This window comes from Herpailurus yagouaroundi, unplaced genomic scaffold (assembly GCF_014898765.1).
Source record: "Herpailurus yagouaroundi ecotype Mexico unplaced genomic scaffold, PumYag 160, whole genome shotgun sequence".
NCBI classification, from domain to species: domain Eukaryota; kingdom Metazoa; phylum Chordata; class Mammalia; order Carnivora; family Felidae; genus Herpailurus; species Herpailurus yagouaroundi.
In genome coordinates this window covers 5609675-5635078 of record NW_024412401.1, presented here as the reverse complement: position 1 = coordinate 5635078, position 25404 = coordinate 5609675, and the positions used below count along the sequence as shown (strand labels likewise).

Genomic DNA, 25404 nt, shown 5'->3' with positions numbered 1-25404 from the left:
TAATATTATAAAACTCCATAGTTTAAAAGTCCTTTATTTTTCCACATTTTATTTACTTAGCTATAATAGTTTACTTGCTTCCAGACCCCAGTACTTTAACAGAATCATGAGTGTTTTTAAAGCCTATCTATAGGCCTCAAGTTGCATCATGTACTAGTAACATACTAGAGACGGGGTCGATAAGGGACCCTAGGCTTCGGTGCTCTAATAGCAATGAATTAGGTTTCATGCTGATCTTGTTCTGAAACTTCTCACTCTTACTTATGAAGACTTAATATGTAAATGAGTTTCCTTCCTTATGTATCCAACATCAGTGGCTGAATTTCTTGTCTCCAATTCTCAGTCTTAAAGTAAGTGAGATTCAAAACTTGTTTCCACATAGCCTTGAAATCTGTTGCCTTCCAACAGACACTGATAACTTGTACATGACTTGATTATACTAAAACACCAGAACTCATATTCTCATTTGCACTTGGCTTATGGTAGCCTGTACTGTTTGATGTTGAATTGATTTCTCAAGAACTGATACATTTAAATTCTTACCTTATTAATTCATCACATTATAACTTTTACATGTGATCATATAGCCTGTTTGTCAAAGCTGTAATATGGACCAAAGATCTAAGTATGAGTTAAAACTATAAACACATAGTAGAAAACATGGAGGTGAATCTTTATGACCTTGGATTCGGTGATAGCTAGATATGTATATGGGTATGAAACCAAAAGCATAAGCAAATAATAGTAATAATAATAATAATTATCAAGCTTCATAGAATTAAAAACCTTTGTATATCAAAGGAAACTATTATGAAAGTAAAAAGACAACCTACAGAATGGGAGAAAATATTTGTAAGTGTCTAGTAACCACAACGTACAAAGAGCTCTTGTAACTCAAAAACAAAAAGAGAACCCAATTTTTTTAAATGGCAAAAGACTTATATAGATATTTATCCAAAGCAACACAAATGGCAAAAAAATACATGCAAAGATGTGCAAAGAAAGACTAAGTATTAACTAGAATGGAGGGAAAATGGAATCTTTGTAGATTGCTGGTGAAAATACAGAATGATGTAGCCACTACGAACACAGTCAGGCAGTTCCTCAAAAAGTTAGACATATACTTACTATATGACCTAGCAATTCTGCTCACAGGTTTATATCCCAAAGAACTGGAAATAAGTATTCAAACCAATAGTTGTACATAAATGTTCATAGTAGCACTATTCATAATAGCAAAAAAGTAGAAGCTACCCAATTAGCCAACAAGAGATGAATGAATAAGGGGAACGTGGATGGCTCAGTCAGTTGAGCGTCCCACTTTGGCTCAGGTCATGATCTCACAGTCCATGGGTTCGAGCCCCATGCTGAGTTCTGTGCTGACAGCTCAGAGCCGAGAGCCTGCTTCAGATTCTGCATCTTCCTCTCTTTTGCCCCTCCCCTGCTCGTACTCTGTCTCTTTCTCTCTCAAAAATAAATAAACATTAACAAAAAAAAAATTAAAAAGAGATGAATGAATAAATATATATTTATTGTATACAGTGGGATACTATTCAGCTGTAAAAAGGAATGATGTATTGAGACATACTACAATGTGGATGATTCTTGAAAACCTTATACTAGGCGAAAGAAGCCATATGCAAGAGGTCAGATATTATATGATTCCATTTATATAAAATATTCAGAATAGGTAAACCTACAGGGATAGAAAGCAGATTAGTGGTTGCCAGGAACTGAAGGAAGGCAGAAATGGGCAGATTGGGAGTGACTGCTAAATGGATATGGGGTCTCTTCTGAGGGTGATTAAAATGCTTTGGATTAGATAAAGATCATGTCTATACAACATTATAAATACACTAAATGTCACTAAGTTGTATGCTTTAAAATAAAACTAATGTGTAATTCTTACAGTGCTAACAGTTATCCAAAAATACATGTGTTTGCAAAATATGTCATGATTTAGCAGACATTTTTTTTGAGAATTTTATTTCCAACTCATGTTAGAGAAATTCAGTTCCTAATCCTCATTTCTATATATGGAAAAATAATATTTGCACTGAAAGAAAACAGGGAGTCTTGCTTTGCTAAAGGAAAAAAAAAATAACTGAACTTTTCCTACCATAATATTTTGATTTTAGCTCCTTAAAAATTATTACTATTGAATTTTATAAAATATTCTTTGACATCATGGCCAGCATACATTTAATGTTTAAACCGAAAGGAGATGGTATTCCATTGATCTATAGCTTATCTACTTTTTATCATTAAGGAAAAATGATCAAAAGATAATTGAATTGAAGAAGACTTTAGTTATGATATATGGGGTAGAAATCCCTGCTTCTATAAAATAAAACTGAATTTTTAAAGTATGAATTCTAAACCCCTTTACTACTGGCCCCAACTCTACCCACCTTAACTGACAAATTCACCAGCCAAGATTCTCAGCATCAAATAGGAAAAGCATCAGTAATTCTTTGCAAATATTTTACATTCTCATACTGATTTTCAGGTAAGAAACAAAAAAGTGAAACAGAAATGATAAGAAGGGGGTCAAGATGTTCAAGTGTGCTATATGAAGAATTTAGTTTTTATTTTAAGAGCAATGGAAAGATGGTAAAGGGTTTTAAACAAGGGAAAGTTATGTTCTTATATGTATTTTTAAAAGATCACCCTGCAGCATTAGGGGGAAAATGGATTCAAGGGTATAACAGTGCATGTAGGGAGATATTTACAAGTTTATTCTACATGAGCAGGAAAGATATGATGGTAGTTTTTGGACAAGGGCATTGATAGTAAGAGTGGAAAAACAGATATATTTTAGAGATATTTGTGATATGGAATCATTAAGACTATTAGAAGGAGGTCAGATAGAGGGATAAATCAGTTATAACCCCCTAGGTTTCTGGTTTGGACAAATGGACAAATCATAATGCTATTTTCCCTACTTTATGCCACTACTATTCCCTTATAGCTCTTATCGCCCTTTTGCTTGTTTTTACTGTTAAGCTGTATGAGGTCCTGATAAAAAAAAGGGTGGCATATTATTTTTCTGTGTTTACCTGGACCTAGCAGAGTACTCAGATGTAGCATTTTTATATAGGCTATGGATTAGCACAAAAGACCAAAATTACCCACCCACTGCAAGTTCCTGATTTATTTAGCCAAAGATGCAGATAAACATCCAATGAATGTCAGTATACCTTCCCTTGACTTCAGGACATGTTGAATTTTCAATATAAGAAAAGCTAAATATCCTGTGGCAACTGCACCTCTTTTTATAGTTTTATATCACTACTCAGAAATAAAGTACACAAATATTTTTGTCTTTAGGAAAATGTTAACTTCTTCATTTAGGAGAATGTTAATATGACTTTGTTGGTTCATAAATCTAACTCAGTTATGGTAAGGCAACATCCTCAACTAAGTGGAAAGCTGAGTAAGCCTGGCATTTCTGCAAGCTTTCCTTGCCCCTCACTACCTCGCATCCCAAAGAATGGTTTCACCTCACTGGCACATGGCAGATGGCCCTAAAATAAATCTCATTAAGAGTTTGCAATTATTATTCTTCAACACACCACTGTATATTCAATCCATAGCTTATGTGTAGCTCTGAATTATATTGTTTAAATAGTGAATAAATGAAAATATATGAATATTTGTTAGATAAATACTGAGGGAACAAGCCAATTTATTAGCTCATAGATTGTGAAGTTCTTGGTCTTTTATAATAACATCATTATGATCTAATAAGTACATATATCTTATGAATATAGGAACTATATTCCATGCAAATTTCTCAAGTCCTCACATTCTTATACTACAGCAGCAACATACTTCTGACTATATTCAATGGTAGAAACACTATAGTATGGGTCAGTGGTAGCATCATTCCCTTTAACGTATTTTATAAACTGACTTAGAGCTGCCACACAATTTTTTATTAGGACCTTCAAAAGTTAACTCAACTTTTAAGATTGAATTTGGAAGTACTATTCAAATTCGGTTGGAAGTAGTTTTAGTAGGACATCTTCTTTTATATGTTCTAGTCTTAAATAGTCAGGGCTAAGTATTAAACTAGATGCCAAATGTATGACACAAAAATAATACTGCCTGGTCCACAGAAAAATAAGCTAATACTTCTAGTCCCTGACAAAAAGGAGTAGACATGTCTATCCCTATTCATCCCACTAGTTAAATATAAAAACCCTGAATGTGATAACACAAAACAAATATTAGAAAACTCTGAAAGGCAGGGAAAAGAAGAAGGACACGAGAGGGACCATAGGAGTGGAAGAACAACCCACAGTGATAAATTCTCTGGCTTTCTTCTTTCCTCCCAAATATCTCAAAGTAGGTACTAGAGAAATCCACAACCTCAAAATGCTAGCGGACACAAATAAAAAACAGTCTCAAGCAAATTCTGCCCTCCCTAGCCAAGGAACTGAGAAGTGGGCAAACAAGTAGGACAGAAATCATACTGACAATAACCACTCTATTCCCGCCATATACCACTGGAAAAAGGAATTAAAAAAAAATCCTTGCTATTTCTGTCAATAAAGGAAGGTCAAACCAGAAGCCTGAAGTTCTACCCTCATCAAGTACAATGAGGCACACCTTCACACATCCGTTAATGCAGTGTCAGCAGGGGTCAAGTTAGGAGCTAAGACTGCCATCACTTCTCCCAGTATTGATAGGACCCTCTCCCTTAGACACAATATCATCAGAGATCTATTAAAATAAAAGATTTAAATAAGATCTAAAGTCTCAAACATAAAACACTCCCAATGGAGACAAGTGAAAATCACTCATCATACCAAGAACAAAAAAATCTCAACTTGAAGGAGAAATTGTAATTAAGAAATACCACCACCAAGATAATAATGCACATGTTAGAACTACTTGGCAAGGATTTTTTTTAAAGTAATCTCCACGCCCAATGTGGGGCTTGAACTCATGACCCTGAGAACAAGAGTCACATGCTCTATCAACTGAGCCAGCCAGGTGCTCCTTGACAAAGATTTTAAAGTAGCCATGATTAAAATGCTCCAATAAACAATTATGAATGATCTTGAGACAAATAAAATAGGAAGTCTCAGCAAATAAATCAGTGATATAAGTAAGAATCAAATGGAAATTTTAAAACTGAAAGTTATAAAAACCAAAGTAAAAAACTCAATGCATGGGTTCAACAGCAGATGAAAGAGGAAAAAAATCAGTGAACTTGAAGACAGAACAAAAGAAATTACCCAGCTTTAATGACACTGATAAAATAGGCTTAAAAATAAAATGAACAAAGATTCAGGGACCTGTAGGTTAATACTAAAAAATCTAACATTCATGAAAATAGAGTTCCGAAAGGAGAGGAGAAAGAATGTGGGCCTGAAAAAAGTATTTAAAGAAATAAAGAGGAAAATTTCCCAATTTGACAAAGAGCACAAACCTAGAGTTTCAAGAAGCTTAGAAAATCCCAAACAATATAAACCAAAAGAAATCCATGCCAAGACAGGACATAATTAAACTTCTGAAAAGTAAAGACAAATGAAAATGATTGGAAGTAGTTAAAGAGAATGATGCACTCCCTTTAGAGGAATAATTAAAACAACAGTGTATTTTTCATCAGAAAACATGGAAGTGCCAAATTTTTCAAGTCCGAAAGAAAAAAAATGCTAAACTAGAATTCTCTAATCAGTGAAAATATCCTTCTGGAATGAAGCTGACATGAAGACATTTTAAATAAAGGAAATATTAGAGAATTTGTTGCTAGCCAACTTACCCTAAATGAAAATCTAAAGGGAAGCTCTTCAAACAGAAATAAAATGATAAAAGAAGGGAACCTGGAAGGTCAGCAATGAAAAAATGACGGTGGAAAGGCTAAAAACATCCTTCTTTTGAAGTTTTAAAATTGTGTTTGATAGTTGAAGCAAAAACTATAACATCATCTAATGAGGTTCTCAATGCCCCAAGTAGGTAAACCTATAGACACAGAAAGTAGATTACTGGTTACCTAAAAGGTGTGGTGGTGGTAGAGGAATTGGAGAAGTAACAGCTAAGTGGTGTGCAGTGTGGGGGAGGGGATAAATGAGAATGTTCTAAAATTTAGTGCAATGGTGGATGTATAACTCTTTCAATGCACCAAAAGCCATGGAATTATTCACTCTCTATGGCGAATCACATGGCTTGTGAATTATATTTCATTAAAGCTATTAAAAATTGTCAGGGACTATTTCTGGATAAATCTATAAATAATTTTCAAGATAAGAAACTTTCTTATCAGCATAAGACTTTAGCACTAACAGAGTGTAGTGTACTTTAAAAGGTCATTGGAAGTACACATTTTAGTCTGACATATCATTTCCTTAAAAGTTTATCATCATATGGAAAAGGTGTAATCTAAAGTTACATGTGTTATCATATAATATATAAAGTATGAGTCCGACTTTCAGCTAAAAAAATTCAATGATATTTAATTGCATTATGCCACATGATGCTAAATTCTAGTAATCTAAAAGACATCAGGCTTTCAAAAAAACTGCATGCTCTTGATGTCAAAAATTAGCTCTAAATGAAAAAATAGTTAAGTAGCAGAAGAGGCTAATTATGTTGGTTTAAGTCCTTTAAATTTCAAAATAAAAAGTGTTCTGTCTTTGCCAAGCTGAATATAATAGCCTGTGAATTATAAGATCAAGCAAGAAAACTGTATGTTTTCTAAAATATGAGTATCCTTCATCAAGTTTTATACTTAGGGCAGCTAAAAGACCTATGTGGAGGGATCAGCATTAAGCCCAAAGGACAGGCAGTGCACAGCAAGAAAGAAAGCAATTCCCTCGTGTCTTTTGCAGGTCACTACCAAGGACCATGTTAGCAGATCCATACCAGACCCTTAACAGGCAGTTCTGCTGCTACCAGTAATTAGCTTGGACAGCTCTGGCTCCAAGAGTAGCAGCAAGGCTACACCATAATGAGCTCAGCTGGGATTAGCAGGACAGGGCAGGGAACCAAGAGAGCTCAGGCATTCTGCATTGCGTATGTATCTAGGAGATCAAACAAGGATGGCTGGCTAGGTTATCCCCTCTCCACCTCATTCCAAAAATGAAGCACGGCAGTGTCTAAAATACAAGCTAATGAAGAGCGACACCTCCAACAGATGAGAGCCACATTAATTAACACAATCCCTAGATCATATTATACAGTTTCGGCTAGAGCTAGCAAATGTGCAACTTGTTATTGCATTATACATATATATATATTTAAAAAGCTATTCTTTTTTTTCTTTATTTTTATTAACAAAAACCAGATTATCTCATTTCCAAATTTTATAAGGTATTTCTCTCACGACCTTTAAGCCACAAAAAATCTCTCCCAAATGTTTATCTAAGTCCATGTTGTTAAAAAAGAAACTCACTTTTGAATCATTAGCTCCTGGTTCTCCCTTTTGAAATAGGCCAGTTCATTCCACACAGCATCAGAATCTTCTTGGCGAAGTTGTTGCAGATCTGCTCTCTTTATTTTTCTGATAGGAGTCCTATTTTTAAAATGAAGTTGTTTTCTTCCTTAATATGTTCAAAATGCAATGTAAATTTATTTATACATTCCCTAAAATTTAAAAACATATATTGACCAAATTTCTAAATTCAAGCTCACTATTTATGGAATGAATTTCCTCAAACCTAAGTCTGTAGAAATTAAAATCCTGTGTGAAAATTTCCAAAAGACTAACCTGCTACTACAGAAAGCAAACTTTTAAGCAGAAATATGACAGTCTTAGGTCTATTTCTCTCTATTCATTCTAGTAATAATAAAACATATATTGCAGGATGGCCACTTTCTAAAAAAGGATTATAAGCAATCAACTCATCTAGAATTTGTTGCCAACCAATCTGAATGCCGTATATGCACTTTCTCTTAAAACAAGCTATCATCAGTAAATATGTCAGAAAGTAGTTTTCACGCTTCTAGTGACTACTAAAGTTAGGTGAGCAGAGGCTAAATGCAGGACAAATTGCTTTATCACTACTTTACTGACAAGTGATATGAAACATTTTCCATTCTTCAAAAGAAAAAATTAGACATGACAATTACCTACAAAACATGCCAAATGCGCTTTATGTTTTCATTTTCTGTACATAAAACAAACTCTTCGTTTTTATTTTGTAAAAGTGCTGTACTGGCCAATTTAGAAAAAGTATTTCTCTACAGAACAGACCAATGTGTATCATCAACATTGCCCTAAAGGATCCATCTCAAAAGATGAGAGGGTAGTAGATTTTCTGTACTCATTCAGTCCTTTGCCCTCTGTTGATACTGTTAACAGGGGAGCCACTTACGACTAACCAAGATCTGAACACCTGTTCAGAGCAATTGAACTGAGACCGCCAATTCATTCAGATAAGCTGCAGAACAAACTGATGGATAGTAAAGATTTTCAAATTGCATACTAGGTTGAAGTAGTTTTAAGATAGTTAATTTAACTATATATGTGAATTTCATATTTCTCTGGTCTTCCAATTAAAGAGTTATAAACTTTGTATTACCATTATTTTATTTATTTACTTTTTCAATCATTTGGGTATGAACTAATTTTGCATTAAGTTATCTACTTTACTAATCTACTCTATTGATATTTAAGTGTATACAATAATTTATAATCACCTACATTATGAAATCTGCAAATGATAGGAATATCTATAGTTATTGCTAGCATATTTATCTGCTTTCATTTATTGTATTATCTATTCAAAACTTCACAGGAAAGATTTGAATACCACGTAATTTCTTTAAAATCAAACAAAAGCCATTAAAACACCTATACGATGCTACTCGATTCCATTTAATATTTAGGGAAATGCCTTTATGAGCTATGTAACTCACATGCCACTGCCTTCTTCCCACTGTTTTAATTGCTCTTTTACTGCTCTGTAGTTGGTCTGTAACATCTGTAGCCTTTCCTTGCGTTTTTCATGGGCATCTCTTAGCTCATCATTTTCTTGGCTCTGTAGAACACAAAAAAGCAAGTACACAAGTTTTAAAAAGTATGAGTATAATGTTGCAAATAAAAGGTTGCCCATCTAAATATGAAATTTGAAAGTAAACAGTAAATATAAATTAATTTGTAATACTTATTTAAACAGAAAAAAGGGAAGGATTCTTAAAGTCACAAAAGAGCTTTGCTTGGTAAATTCAACAGACGCACTGCATTTTTTTTAAGCTTAGTAATTTCAAAATTTTGCTGTCAAATTAGTTTCATTCCTTTCCCTGTAGTCAATTAGTACACATACAAATATTTGAGTCAATTTTACAGAATTTTAATTTCTTTTTCAACAAAAGGATTAGTCTATATATAACAAAATTTTATTTTCGTAATTATAAATGCATAGAATTAGTGTAAAAACACTAATCGTAGGAAGATCAATGCTTCTGCCCATGGATTTATGATTCGCTTAATACAAAGCATAGGGATTACACAGGAGGAAAAAAATCAGTTTGGACTATGTCTGAAGTAGCATAGTGTAATATTCTGGGCTGCACTGTACAGAATCGAAATGGAAGAACTGGGCTTTGTACTCTTGAAGAGGTCATAGAAACATTACTGGGTTATACCATTAAAGTCAACAACTTCTAAGTGTTCAAAATAGAGTACATGAAATATGTCTTCATTTAGATATACCCACAAAATGAACTTATCAAGGCCAAATTTTCAGTTCCTAAAGGATGTATTTATGTTACATATGCAGTTTCTCAAAGTAAAGTAACTCCTTGAATTTAACCATGTGAATTTCAAATTTGTTTTTTAAACTTTTTCATATTTCTATATGAAGGAACCTGTATAGTTATTTAGTGGAGGCAACAGGTACTCTCTAACATTACGGTGAGGTGAAATGAGTAGGCACATGGTAGTCAGAAAAATCTGAAATCTATTCTTGGAGCTTTCTCATGTTGGCTGAATAGTCTTAAGAATACTATTTAAATTAATTCAATTTCTTTTTCTGTAAAATACTGAAAAGAGCACAGAGATTTAAATAATGATGACTAAATTAAATGAGCGAATATGCAGGTAAAGCCGCTGGCACTATGCTTGCCCGGTAGAGGCACAAAGCAGAAGTTAGCTTTCTTCCCTTTCATTTTCCCAGGTATTAACTGATGTGCTTATCATGAAGAAGCCAAATTCATGGATTCCTGAACCATCTACCTCTCATCTCAACAGTGAGATAATAGTTACAGAGTTTGCATTATTTTACTGCAATTCTACCTGTCTCAACAGTATGGATATTTTGTCATTCCACTTTGAATGTAGGTCTAGTAGGATAACTTCAATAAATCTCTCAAGTAGTTATTAGGAAGTATCTGAGTCCTGTGTGCACCAAGCGTCTGTATGCCATCTGGAAATGGAAGTGCTTGATGAAAACGCACGAGAATGGCATCACTTGAAAGGGGCAATCAGAATAAACGTTATCCTGAAGAGTTTTAGAAGATAAACAGATTACAGATACTGCAAACTTGCTAAAGAGTAGCATGGTTTAATACCATGGTTAAAAATTCAGGATACTGAATTGAATTTTGTTCATTTCAACTGAAGAACCATATATTAAGAGTCTATTACATGCAGAGTGTTAAGTGCTGATAAGAGTTCAACTCTTCCTGCTCACAGTAAATTTTATCTTGACATAGTTACTTAAATTCAGTGTGTCCCAGTTTCTCCATCTTTAAAATAAAAGCTATTTATATCTCTCCTATTCTAAGACAAAAGAATGATTTACCCCTTTTAAGAAAAATTTTTTAATGTTTATTTATTAACAGAGTGTGAGTGGTGGAGGGGCAGAGAGAGAGGGAGACACAGAATCCAAAGCAGGCTCCAGGCTCCAAGCTGTCAGCACAAAGACCAATGCTGGGCTCGAACTCACAGACCACAAGATCATGACCTTAGCTGAAGTCTGATGCTTAACTAACTGAGCCACCCAGGCACCCCAGGATGATTTACCCTTGACCTTAAGTTTTCCCTACTGTTGGTAAACAATCCAAATATCACTTTACTTCTGTAAATGATAAGCTTTCTAATCTTAGGTGAAATAATTTAAATTAACCAAATAGAAAAGTAATAATTGATAATGTTACTTCCTCATAAATGAAGATAAGTTCATTGTGTTTATTAGAATTCTTTAAGAACTAATCAGATTTATTAGGATTTTAAACAGGATATACTATAAGCTTATTAATAAAATAATTATAAGAAATGTATAGGTATTAAAAAGATTCATGTCAACACACAATTTTCTTTTCTTTTCTTTTTTAAAGTTTACTTCTTTATTTTGAGAGAGGGAGGGAGACAGAGCATACACACAAAAGAGAGAGAGCGAGCACGAACAGGGGAAGGGTAGAGAGAGGGAGAAAGGGACTCTGAAGCAGGTCCTGCACTGTCAACACAGAGACCAACATGGAGCTTGAACTCATAAACCAAACTTACAAACCAAACCTTGGCTGCTTAAACTGACTGAGCTTCCCAAGCGCCCCCAAAACACAATTTTCAAATGAACATCGTTAAGGTGACTATTTTGTTAAATTCTAAAATAGCTTTCTCTAATTACTCTTCATTGAATCAAATTCCTTCCCCACAAACTCTTATTTTACAATGAATTTCTTAGAAATGATTACATATAAACCCAGTGTTCTGGAATCATTAAAAGTCTGTGTTAAGAGTCCCTAGAAGCTCTGAGTAAAAAGAATTTAAAAGACTGCCCAACAACAAAAGACGTGAATAGACACTTCTCCAAAGAAGACATCCAGATGGCCAACCGACACATGAAGAAATGTTCAACATCACTCATCATCAGGGAAATACAAATCAAAACCACAATGAGATACCACCTCACACGTGTCAGAATGGCTAACATTAACCACTCAGGCAACAACTGTTGCAAGGATGTTGGAGAGGATGCGGAGAAAGAGGATCTCTTTTGCATTGTTGGTGGGAATGCAAGCTGGTGCAGCCACTCTGGAAAACAGTATGGAGGTTCCTCGAAAAATTAAAAATAGAACAACCCTATGACCCAGCAATTGCACTACTAGGCATTTATCCACAGGACACAGGTGTGCTGTTTCAAAGGGACACATGCACCCCCATGTTTATAGCAGCACTATGAACAATAGCCAAAGTATGGAAAGAGCCCAAATGTCCATCGGTGGATGAATGGATAAAGAAAATGTGGTGTGTATATATATATACAATGGAGTATTACTTGGCAGTCAAAAAGAATGAAATCTTGCCATTTGCAACTACGTGGATGGAACTGGGGGATATTATGCTAAGTGAAATTAGTCAGAGAAAGACAAAAATCATATGACTTCACTTATATGAGGACTTTAAGAGACAAAACAGATGAACATAGGGAAGGGAAACAAAAATAATACAAAAACAGGGAGGAGGACAAAACAGGAAAGACTCATAAATATGGAGAACAAACTGAGGGTTATTGGAGGGGTTGTGGGAGGGGGGATGGGCTAAATGGGTAAGGGGCACTAAGGAGTCTATTCCTGAAATCATTGTTGCACTATATGCTAACTAATTTGGATGTAAATTTAAAAAAATAAAAAAAATTAAATTACATAAAGCTACAAAAATAATTAAATAAAAATAAAAATAAAAATGATGTTAAAACATTCAATTATAGTGGTGCCCACTGACCACCTGCATCAAAATTACCTGTGATGGTTATTAAAAGTGTTTTAGCCCCCCCCACAAAAATTTAAAAAAATAAATAAAAGACTGCCCAACAAGTAAAAATTAATCAAATGGGGTATCCATATTTTTTGTGTTGTCTTTCACAAAAAAATCCTCTGTTAAGTCTATGGAACAAATGGAGTTTCTTATTGTTAGTACTATCATTATTTTAGCATTTTACAGTACTGTCTCAGCTTCCACTAATCACTGAATTTATACCCAATATTTTCCCTAGTTCTTATAGAGAAATCAACTATTTTAGGCTATTAAACCGAAGATTAAGACTCAATAAAAATTTCCTGAGTCCTAAATGTCACCCACAATATGCCAGACTCTGTCTTAGGCATAATACTTAAACAAAGCACTCACCGTAGCGACCTCTGTAAAACTTTTGTGTAATGTATTTCATATTAGCAAATAGTTTTGATTTTTCTATAGTAATTGAAATAGGGGGCTCCCTCCATTAAGTAGTGATTATGGGAAAGTAGTTTTATACAGGAGCTTTCTCCTTTAATAACGCATGCTTCATAATTTACTACAACTAATGCTGGAGTATTTACATATTCTTTACAAAATTACTAAGATCTAAATTATTACAAATGAAAGTAAACTAGGGATTATTTCACAAATCAATTTGATAGGCATAATTTATAACAATTATTATTTTAAAATGCAGTTTCATCCATAGATTTGTCCTTTGAGAATGCTACTAACAAATTTTAACACATGGGTTAAATAAGTCCTAGAGACTATTGTTCCTTTGGCCTACTTTACAAATAGGCCAGAATTATAGAGATATGTAAATATAGGATAGATAAATAGATACATAGATAGATAATATATATTCAAAGAAAAACATTTTTCCCTATTTTAGTGAAAGAACAGATTTAGCTGAAGTCTTCAGGCAAAAGTTAACTATCTCAAAAGAAATATTTAATGTGTAGAAAGAATAATCAAAATATTTTTTATAATATTATAACAAATACAAATTAACCATAGTTTGGATTATGATTCTTTAAGTCTCATTTGACTATAATTGCCTAAGTCAAAACCATTCATTTGGGAAATACTGTACCCAAAGATCTTATAATAAAATCAAATGTAAAGACTGAAAGATATATTTAATATCACTAATCGCTACACTTTCCCAAGAGGATACACTCAAAAATATCCCAAGGGCAGTCACTGAATTAGGTCCATTTATTAATTAGATCACTCAATAAAACACTTACTGACCACCTTCACTATATTTTGCAATTAAACTAGCCAAACTTGAGGCTCTAATTTCTATATACAAACAAGTGTGAAGGACTAAAACATTAGAAAATAGAAAGACTCTTAACAATGGACTTTGTTTCATGGTATCTGCAATTTTACTTTTTTTTTTAAATATATTTTTTAACATTTATTTATTTTTGAGACAGAGAGAGACAGAGCATGAACGGGGGAGGGGCAGAGAGAAAGGGAAACACAGAATCTGAAACAGGCTCCAGGCTCTGAGCGGTCAGCACAGAGCCCGACGCGGGGCTCAAACTCACGGACCGCGAGATCATGACCTGAGCCGAAGTCGGCCGCTTAACGACTGAGCCACCCAGGCGCCCCTGCAATTTTACTTTTGAGTTCATAAGAATAAAAATGAGTCTTGATCTAATCTACTAATTTGGTCAAAGGCTCCATGACAGGCATGAGGCAAACTAAGAATATGAGTACTGTTAATAAAACAGTGGCTCAATCTTCATAGAATAACAGTAAGGTTTTTAAAAAGTTAAAAGAAGAAAAACCTTTCATAAAATACCAAGGATTCCACGGATGATTAATTTTAGCAAAGTGTATAAAGTTGAACATATAAAGAATGCATATTAGAGCATTGAAAAATAAAAAGACATATAAACTATATTCAAAGGACACACTGATGTTATTAAATGGTATAGAAAAGTGCTAATAGAATCAAGTTATCAAATGCATTAAAGTCCATAAAACAGAGATTCATGGCATTAGTGATCCCAAGAATAGTAAAGATTTCATAAAACTCAGATGCATTGCTTTCCAAATTATAGTTTATACATTGTTAGATCACTACACTTAGGAAGTCAGGATTTGGAAATGGTTGGGATGTTTAGAATAACAGTTTTCAACTCTTTTATTACTACTGGTTCTTTTATTTACAACATTGGTCACTCATCTTTAAAATATGTACAACAATTCACAGAAATAAGCTAAACAAGATAATGTACAAATATTTTTACATAATTCATTACTAGTATTAGAATAATATGCATGACTTACTACTGATACAGTAAGGAGCATCATTTCAATATATCAAAGTGCACATACATTGTTCCATGGTAGAGGTTATCTGGAGAAGCTTATTTGTCCTGCTTTCCCTACAGTCCACCTTGGTGATCAACTTGGGACCTAAATATATCTACTGCAGGGGACCTAGGTGGCTCAGTCAGTTGAGCATCTGATTCTTGATTTTGGCTCAGGTCATGATCTCACAGTTCATGGGATCAAACCCCGTGTCAGCCTCAGTGCTCACAGCTATCTACTGTGCCATGGAGCATGTGTTTAGTTTAGTAGTTCCAACAGGTATCTTCCATGGACAATAGTTTTTTGTGAAATATTAATAGGTATATTAATATACCTATTATTAATATAATCAAGTAGATCTGGGAAATAAATTATACCTTTCTATAGATTCACAATACACATTGATATCTTAACAGCTCACAGGAAAAAAAGAGATTTTAATCCACTGCTTATGATAATTGAGCACAAAACATTTTTCTCTGTCATATTCCCATTAGCTTCTGGCAGAGCAGTATTCAATAGAATACTAATATGGGAAGGCCATGATAAATATCAACAGGTATTAACAGGTAATGGTCTACAAAAGGAGCACCATGACCAGAAAATGCATATTAAAAACCATAAGACACTGTTGGGGGTTGAAATAAATCCCCTTCAGAAAGGTATGTTCGAGTACTAACCCCTTGGTGATAAGCCTTTACAGAGGTAATTAAGTTAAAATGAGATCCTTAGGATAGGATAGGCCCTAATCCAATTGACTGGTGTCTTTATAACAAGGAGAAATTTAGACACACAGAGAGACACACACATTGAGGGGAGATGGTGTGAAGTATGAAGACACAGGGAGAGTGCCATCTATACGTGGAGGAACACCTGAGACTATTAGAAACTAGAAGAGAGAAATGGATTCTCTCCCTCACAGGCTTCAGAAGGAACTAATCCTATGGACATCTTGATTTTGGAACTTTGTGGCCTCCAGGACTTTGAGTCAATAAATTTCTGTTCTTGTAAGCCAGGCAGGTTGTGGTAGTTTGCCATGGCAGCCTCAAGAAACTATTACAGACACATCATTAATTCTTATCTTACCTTATATTCACATGCACTTGAGCAACAGTAATAATATTAATACTAAAGCCTAATTAAGAGAAATACAGGAAGAAGTTTCGTGTCTTCACTAAATATGATAGGTATACTTACTAAAATAAGGCTGTAAATTAAAAAGTATCCTGGACCCAATCACTCTCTTTGGAATTGCTTTTACTTTACAGGTTTTGTTTACCTACTTCTTTGGATAAATGGTCTTGATTATAGTGCTTTTTTCATTCAACTATTTTGCTCTTTCAAAACAAGAAATCCTTTCCTACTAAATGACAAAATACAGTGAAAAACATCTGCTCGCATTTTCCCCTTATCTTGCAAATCTATAGAAGAAAACATACATTTGAAATTCGTAATTATCACTAACCAACTTCAAAAAGGAATACAGAAGAAGTATAAATGAAAAAGAAACTGTGTGAAGAATTGTACTCTGAAAATAAGCTTGAAGCCTCATCCAAAAGTGTAGTTGTTAGGAAAAAGCAGTAAGAAATTAGTACAATGCTTCTGAGACTCTTTTTCAAGCAAGAAATTCAAGAGGTAGAAGAGGATAGATCTAAAAATATCTTAATTGCTCTATTCCTTCCTGCCATGTCCAAGACTCAGAGAGTTTGGGGGCAAGTACGTGGAGATCTGTTACTATTGCGTGGGATATGTGAGTTAATTTTATGTGTCAACTTGACTGATCAGATATTAGGTTAATCATTTTTCCTGGGTGTATCTGTGAGGGTGTTTTTGTACAAAAGGAACACGTGAATCAGAAGACTGAGTAAAGCATACTGTCCTTCCCAAAGTGATAGGATTCATCCAAATCACCAAAGGCCTGAGTTGAATAAAAGGCTGCATAAGAAAGAATGCTTTTTTTTTTTTTTTTTTTTGCTTTTTAGCTGAGACATTGGTTTTGTCCCTTTGGACTCAGATTCAGATTGGGACTGGAACTTATACCATTGGCTTCCTGGTTTTCAGGCCTTTAGACCCAGACTGAAACCATACCACTGGCTCTCCAGCTTTCCAGTTTGACAACTGTAGATCTTAGACTTCTCAGACTCCATAATTGTATGACCCAATTCCTTATAGTAAATCAATCTATCTATGTCTGTTTCTCTCTTTCTCTCTCTTGAGATAGACAGATAGATGGATATAGATATATAGATATAGATTAGATATAGATCTTTTTCAGAATAATGACACCTCATTAGGAAAATCGAAAGGGTTCTATCCTATTGGTTCTGTTTCTCTGAAGAACCCAGATTAATACAGGATAGAAGCCTTGGTATGTGAATTTCAAGAATTATGCAAAAGGAGGAAGATGATAACATGGCTTCCTAAACATGCCCTTAATATCCTGTGTGTACTCCCATGTTTACACTAATGTACTAGATTCAAACTGCTCACATAGCATCTTCTTAACTAGAGAAAGGGTCTTGAATGATAGTTATCTAAGAGTCTCCTTTTTTACAAGTGACTTGTTTGGCTAGTTGCACTGCTCAGTAAGTTGTTATTGAGTAAACAAACGCATTAGCAAATAATGCCAGGTGTGGGACACCTAGCTGGTTCAGTTGGAAGAGCATGTGACTCTTGACCTCGGGGTTGTGACTTCATGCGTCATGATGGGTATAGAGATAACAAAAAATAATAATAATAAATGAACCAAGTAAATAAATCAGTAACTCCAGGTGTATAAATTTCAAGTAGGCTAAATACTAGCAAGTTGATGTCATCTGATCATTTTATTTTTTGTAGAAAAAGAGATGATAATTTTCCTTTCTTTTAGAACTAAAGTTTAACACTGTATAAATATAAATTATTGTTTAGTGGAAAGGCTGAAAAAAGTATTAATTGTAGCTTAGGTTAACTATACCTCAAAACCGTATCTTATTCCACAGCACACATAATATAAGTCAAACTTTTTTCTCCCTAAGAATAACCTATATTATTTTTTTAAAAAATTTTTTTTTTTTTCAACGTTTATTTATTTTTGGGACAGAGAGAGACAGAGCATGAACGGGGGAGGGGCAGAGAGAGAGGGAGACACAGAATCGGAAACAGGCTCCAGGCTCTGAGCCATCAGCCCAGAGCCTGACGCGGGGCTCGAACTCACGGACCGCGAGATCGTGACCTGGCTGAAGTTGGACGCTTAACCGACTGCGCCACCCAGGCGCCCCTGAATAACCTATATTATATGACAAAGATTCTAATCATGTGTTAAACAATGGTCTTGTCATAAAATGTCTTAAAACTATTTGAGATTCAATTAAATGGCTACTTCTCAAATAGTATAGGCCTTTGGGTAGTCGTGCATAAAGAATCACAAGTTTAGCCATATTAAATTCAGAAAAAATAAAAGCCCTCAATATAGTCAAATGGAAAAAATAACATATTTGCCATTTTAACTATGTAATTTGTCTTTAAAGGACAATTGTAAGTGACTTCAGCTACGTGAGTATAGTTTTTAACTCACTTTTCTTTTTATATGCTTATCACATATAGAGAACTATGAAAAATCCTCTACTTGCTATAGTTCTATTTTTTTTTTTTTTTTTGCCTCTGAGGAGCTATAAGAAATTTATTCCCAATATTAAGCCAAAATCTTCCCAAATAATTTTATTTTTTACAATTTTATTTTTCTCCAAACAATTTTAAAGTAGTGGATAAATATTTACTTACAAGCAGCAAATTTTTTTTGTTACTTTATTATCCTAAGAAATCTGAGACTCAAGACCAACCGATGATACATTTTTATACACGTAATTAAATTCAGGAAAGATAAATGATAAGCAGTGATTTGTAAAGGGAATGTTTACTTTGGTATATCTTTATCTTTGCAAGGTTATTACTAAAGAAATGATTTAATGTTCACCTTTAGTTGTAGCGCCTTCTCTAAGTTTTCAATCTTTCTTTCAGCTTTCCTCAGCTTCCTCAGCTCCTCTGAGTCTGTGAAAGAACTCTTTGGGGACAAAGACCTTGAACGTTTCACAGGTGGTTCCTCGAGAATAAAACAAGGACATGGTTGAACTAGTTGGAACACTGGATTATGAAAGACATGCAAAATTAAAGAACAAGTAATTTTGAATACTAATAATGAATTATAAAAAAAATCCTGCATGGAATACCAGAGAAATAACAAGCGGAATTACCACAGTGCTACCGCTAAAGGTTTCTCTGTGACTCGTTAATGAGAATATTCATTTACATTTACATTGTTTCTTTCAGAATAATGATGTCCCATTAGGGAAGACTAAAGGGTTATAGACTCAGAAATGCAAGAAACCTCATTACAAAGGAGGGGATAGAGGCTGGTCTAATTGCTCTATAAGGGTCCAAGGTTACACTTGATAGGACAACCAGAAACAAGAGGGAAAGGATTTTTTTCCCTTTGAAATAGTTTAACACACTGTGAAGTTGAAGGAACAATATGCTTGAGGAATATAAATACAACAGACAGTAGATCTTATACCATAATGACCATATGGTCATTAACTATAATGTGGCTAACTAGAGACAAGAATGTGTGTTTATATTATGTACAGCTTCATATACCAATCTGGAGAAGGAATATGTGAGAGCAACTATTAAGCTGGGCAACATATTGTTCATACTTACTGCATGTCCTTATGAAAAAGAAAGAAAATTTTGTTCCAAATATCCCTCTCATTTTCTTGACTTTTGTTAAAAGCAACGAAACATCAAAGTGGTTCGTTTTTTAACTTCAGCAATGTAGCAAGCAACCAAATTAGACCTATAATGTATCTCCATTTTAGGAATGTTTTCTTTCATTTAAATAAAGCTCAATACTCTGAAACTACTCCAAAATGGCAAGAAATGTTTAATGCACTTATGTTTAAATAAATAAATAAATAAATAAATACATACATACATACATACATACATACATACATATATAAAGCTCACTCTTCTGAAAACTACTAATAATATTACAGGGAGTAAATAAGACTATAATAGTAACTTGGATCTTTTTAAATACTTCCTTTATTAAGACAGTTCTATTCATAGAAAAAATGGAAAGAATTAAAAACAATTATCTTGAAAAACACAGTATTCTGTTTATAAAAAAATTTTCTATGCTGAAGTAACAAGTGTGAGAAAAATATGTCTAAATTTTCTTACTTTTCTATGTATCTAGAATTTACATATTTACAATGTTATACAATAACATATTTACAACGTGATATTATAAAATTTTTATATTGGTCAATGTTCATAGACTCTCTTGCAGCCTAACAGGAATACATACTATAGTGTATATATGCTGTAATACAAATACTACAAAAAAGGAAAGTTAGACACTAATAAATGAGAAACATGCTATGGAAAATTTGCTTATTTTCTGTGTTGCTACATGTTTAAATATGAAATTATAAAATTCCATAAATTGATGTTAAATTCCACTTTATAGTTTATATCTACATGGGCAGTATTTTAAATATATCTGAATGAAATAGAAACATTAAGATATATTTTTATTTTAACAACTAATGCTACTTTAAAATGATTTTTTACCTAGATTAGCTTAGCTACAAATTAGATACATGAGGCATATACTTAGCAAAACTTTTTAACCTAAGAATGTTAATCTACTGCAAACAGCTATACTACTGCTAATATATTTAATTAAATTAGGAATATATTGTTTAGTTTTTAAAAGGGGAAAACTCTCTACTCACAACAATTTTTTATCAAGCATTTGGCATATAACATTTTTCAAGCTTCAAGAAATATAAGCAGAGAAGTAAATGCTGCTGTTTTTTAACTTCATTGCTTGTCTTACCAGCTTCATCCTGACAAATTCACAAAATGACAAAATGTCCCTACCTTATGTTTTCCTTCAGTACTTGTCCAGATGCTCTTCTCTGAGGAATCCTTGTTGGTAGATTTGTTCTCTGAGAGTTTTTCATTTGCTATTTTTAGTTTTTCCTGTAAATACTCGATTTCAGACTTCTGTGAGACCATTAAAGTTTCTAAGCTCGATAAAGATGGCCGTTGAGATACCTATTTAAAAAAAACGTTAAGTGCAAATATATATGCATGTTTGTGTATTATTTATATATGTGCAAACACTTATCCATAATATTACATTATATAAATAAGTATTCAGAGAAGGAAAATTTCATTTCAATAATGAACTATAAACTAGAATTAGCTAAACTTCTATTATCCTAGTAGAATGGCATTTTCCAATAAAATAGCCAAGAGTCTGTATAAATATTTTCCCAAATAATATTGCCATACAGATTTGCTGAAGAAAAAATTTAAAGCATGGTTGCATGAAATATACCACTCATAAGTAAATTAATTATTTCAAAAATACAATTATACACATATGTATTTCTTCACAAAATATTCCAGCCACCATTTGATCATCATGAGTCATATAATACCACTGAATATAAACCTGGTAAAAGGAAACCAACAGCACTATAGGTCTAATTGTCTTTCAGTGTATCATAATTTAATAACATCAACACAAAAGACTCTGATATTTTCAGTCAATACAGTCCATTATATTCTCTCTTAAAATTTATTACTATGTCAGATAATCTGTTAATGGTAAGCATCACACTGTAGCTATAAGAAAAAAAATCACAGAAAAATTAAGTATGTAGGATATCTTTTAGAAATGTTAGTTCATAAAAACCAGCATTTTATAAAATTCTACTACCATCTCAACTGAATATATTTGAGACCATTAAAATCCATGCACATACTGTATTTCAAATTAAGCACTCCACTTACAAAAAACAAAAACACTAAATCATAGTGCAAACAAAGTTTTTGTTGATTTCCAGCAAAGAAAGTCAAGATTACAATCACAAGATTCTAATATTGGATATAGAGCAAGCAGCCCTGAAAATAGTTTCATTTAAAATGTGGAAACCTTATCCATCCTAAATGATATTCCTAAGGGCTATCAGAAGAATACACATGTTTAACTTTTTTGAATCAATGTTGGAAAATTTTACCCTTTTCTGGTTTTAACTTTTTCTTTTTTTAGGGAAAAAAACTGCCCTAATTCAAACTTCTAATTATTTATGAGAGAGGTCATCTTTGATTTATTTACATTGTTACACTTTTGTCTATTTAAATCACTTGATTTGTTTTCCAACCGTCATTTTATTATATTGCTAAATATTTTTCTCAGCGTTGTTTATATTGTAGTTACCACATTTACAATATATTAAATACTTACTCCGGTACCGTTCTTTAAATATCAAATTAAAATACTTCAAGCACTTTTATTTCAAACTCTAAATGATTTTTCCCTATTCTTTCCTCCCACCTGTAATCACCGTATGACTATTATTTATTTTATTTTCTCTTCCTATCATGTAAGCAAATTTACAATGTTTATAACTATTCCGTCTGATTGGACTGGCAATCTGAACAGTTTTTAAAAGCTACCTGCTCTTATCCAGGTTCCTTTAAATACAATTATAAAGAATATATTAATATCCTATCATTTACCAAAGGTATTTTTAATTTTTTTTTCAACGTTTATTTATTTTTGGGACAGAGAGAGACAGAGTATGAACGAGGGAGGGGCAGAGAGAGAGGGAGACATAGAATCGGAAACAGGCTCCAGGCTCCGAGCCATCAGCCCAGAGCCCGACGCGGGGCTCGAACTCACGGACCGCGAGATCGTGACCTGGCTGAAGTCGGACGCTTAACCGACTGCGCCACCCAGGCGCCCCGCAAAGGTATTTTTAAAGAAGTTGTTCAAGGTGAAACAAAAATTTACAATAAAATGGAAATAACATAACTTTAGTTTTATTGGTGTATCCAGTAAGAAATCCCATGTTCTTTAAATGAGTTTAAATAGTTTATTTATTTAATAATGCATTATATGTAGTAGATATGAATATAAAAATACAAATATCCAGTCAAGAAGCTGCAATGATAAATTCAAATATTCATGAAGACATTAAAAATGCTCCAATAGTGGATACTATATCATCATCATAAATGATTTCATATTTAAGGAGCAGTCCTCCAGAATTCTTCAACAAACAATAACAGAACTTCAAAAACCGTAATAGTGATTAACTCAAATTCACATAGAAGCTGGGAAGATAATGTAAGTAAATAAGTAAAATGGGTTGTTTTCGGTTTGTTTTAAAATTACAGCTTTAGAATTCATTCAACAGAGATGCTTTATAGACGTATTAAACATGTATATAACATTCTTTACATCCACAAAACAACTTCTACATTCTCCCAGGTTTTTTTTTTTAATCTTATCCTCTCCCCCTCTTTCCTTTTATCACTTTTGCTAGAGATATATGCACAATAAGTATTTTCATATTTCTCTTAATATGACCACTTTTAAAAGTATAAGTAAAATGAAATGTCAAATGACACTGCCTCACCTCAGGTCATAACAAGGGTATATGGCAACAGCAACTCAGCTCCAACCGTTTCCCTAGAGGAATGAATGTGGCCCACTACTGCCAGAGCCGCTGATTTTTCAAAAGAAGGAATCAGGACTTCTAACGGGAATCTCCTAATTTTAAGATGTTGGCCAGACTCAGTTTATGACTTCTGTATTTTGAGAACATGGTTGTGGGAGTTATAAACCCCTACAAATTTTCTAGAGAAATTTTGAAATATGCATCAAAGCCATCAAAGCACATAAAAGCATATCAAGCTTTTGGCTTAGCATTCTAGTCATGCTGAGGGTTGATACAGAAAGATATCCATGACAAAATGTTAAAAGAGAAAAGCAAGTTACCAACGAATATATTATATAGAAACAGATTTCATCAAATGTGCATAGGAAAAAAATAAACCTTAAAATGTTTTACTTAGTGTTATTTCTTAGTGGAAAAATTATATGTGCATTATTTTTTCCACATTTATTTGAATTAATAAATTTTAATAAATTTTAAATTTTATTAAAAGTGATAAATTTTACAATGAACACATCACTAAAAGTTTTTCAAAGTGTAAATTTTTTCTTCAAATAAAAGGAATAAAAGTTGACTATAAAATTTTCAGGTTAGATAAGAGAAATATAAATGGGAAGTCTTTCTATAATTTCATCCCTTACAGTTCACTAGTGATAACTTTGCGCTACACTACTCAGATGTTAAAAAGAAAAGGAGAACCATTGTAATTCTGCCCTTTAATCTGCTTTTTAAAATAGGCTTAATTTTTTAGAGCAGTTTTACACTTACAGAAAATCTAAGCAGACGCTACAGAGAGTCCTGTACCTCCCACTCTCACCCATCCAGGTTCCCTATTATTAGCATCTAAAATTAATATTTTGTAATTTGTTACAAGTAACAAACAATATTCACTTTACTTTTAACTGAAGTCCATAATGTATTCAAATCTCCATAGTTTGTACATAACATCCCTTTTCTGTTCCAGGATCCCATCCACAATATCACATTACATTCACCTGTCATGCCAGCAACTCTTGGCTCTGACAGTTTTTCAGACTTTCCTTACTTTTGATAACACTGATAGTTTTGATGAGTAAATGATATGCAGTGCACTGTAGGATACCCCTCCATTGGAATCTGTCTAAATTTTTCTCATGATTAGACTGGGGTTATGAGTTCAGGGAAGGAAGATCACAGAAGTAAAGTACCATTTTCATTATATCATATCAAAGGTACATAGTATCAACATGGTTTGACTATTGATGTTGACCTTGATCACCTAGATTAAGTAGCATTTGTCAGACTACTCCCCTGTAAAGTTACCCTTTTGCCCCCCATCCATACTATACTAAGCTTGCTTTTAAAACTTAATAATTATATACATATATTTAGTATATGAGAAATGTATGTATCTTTACTTGTCATTATCATTTCAACCATTGCATAGAAGGCTTACTGAAATCAAGACTATCAGTCCCCCTGTCTGAGGAAGTTCATTCTGTCTATTGCCCTTAAAAGCCTAGAATGCTTGAAAAGTTTAATTTTCTTACTAAAAGTTATTAGTATGTGTATCAACAGTTTTTTCTCTAATATCGAAAATCCTTGTTCACCTCTATAGTTCACAATCTTAAAAGATAATGAAGGGTATGGTTCTAGACCATAGTTAATCCTGATGAGAAGTGATCAATGGAGTATGTGTCCAAATGCCTCCAACTGGAACTCTCTCTTTAAACTGACCATTATTAATATATAACTTCTCTTTCACATTGATCCACAAAGGTAATTTTGATCAAAAAGTCCTGTAGAAGATGTAGCGTAGAAGGGGACATGGGATACCTTTAAGCTTTGTGTCAATAACTGTTAAGAATTATAAAAATTAAATAT

The 25404-nt window shown here is 33.3% G+C and overlaps 1 protein-coding gene across 2 annotated transcripts in view; it reads right to left on the bottom strand.

Moving 5' to 3' along the window:
• Nucleotides 1-25404, bottom strand: part of CNTLN (centlein) — a 315169-nt gene that overhangs the window by 134185 nt on the left and 155580 nt on the right. For both annotated transcript variants that reach the window (XM_040481333.1, XM_040481334.1), the window contains exons 9-12: nucleotides 20951-21127; nucleotides 18978-19103; nucleotides 8869-8990; nucleotides 7403-7522 (exon numbers count right to left, since the gene is read on the bottom strand). In XM_040481333.1, coding sequence (XP_040337267.1) covers nucleotides 7403-7522; nucleotides 8869-8990; nucleotides 18978-19103; nucleotides 20951-21127 — 545 coding nt within the window. The remainder of the gene's footprint in view (nucleotides 1-7402; nucleotides 7523-8868; nucleotides 8991-18977; nucleotides 19104-20950; nucleotides 21128-25404) is intronic.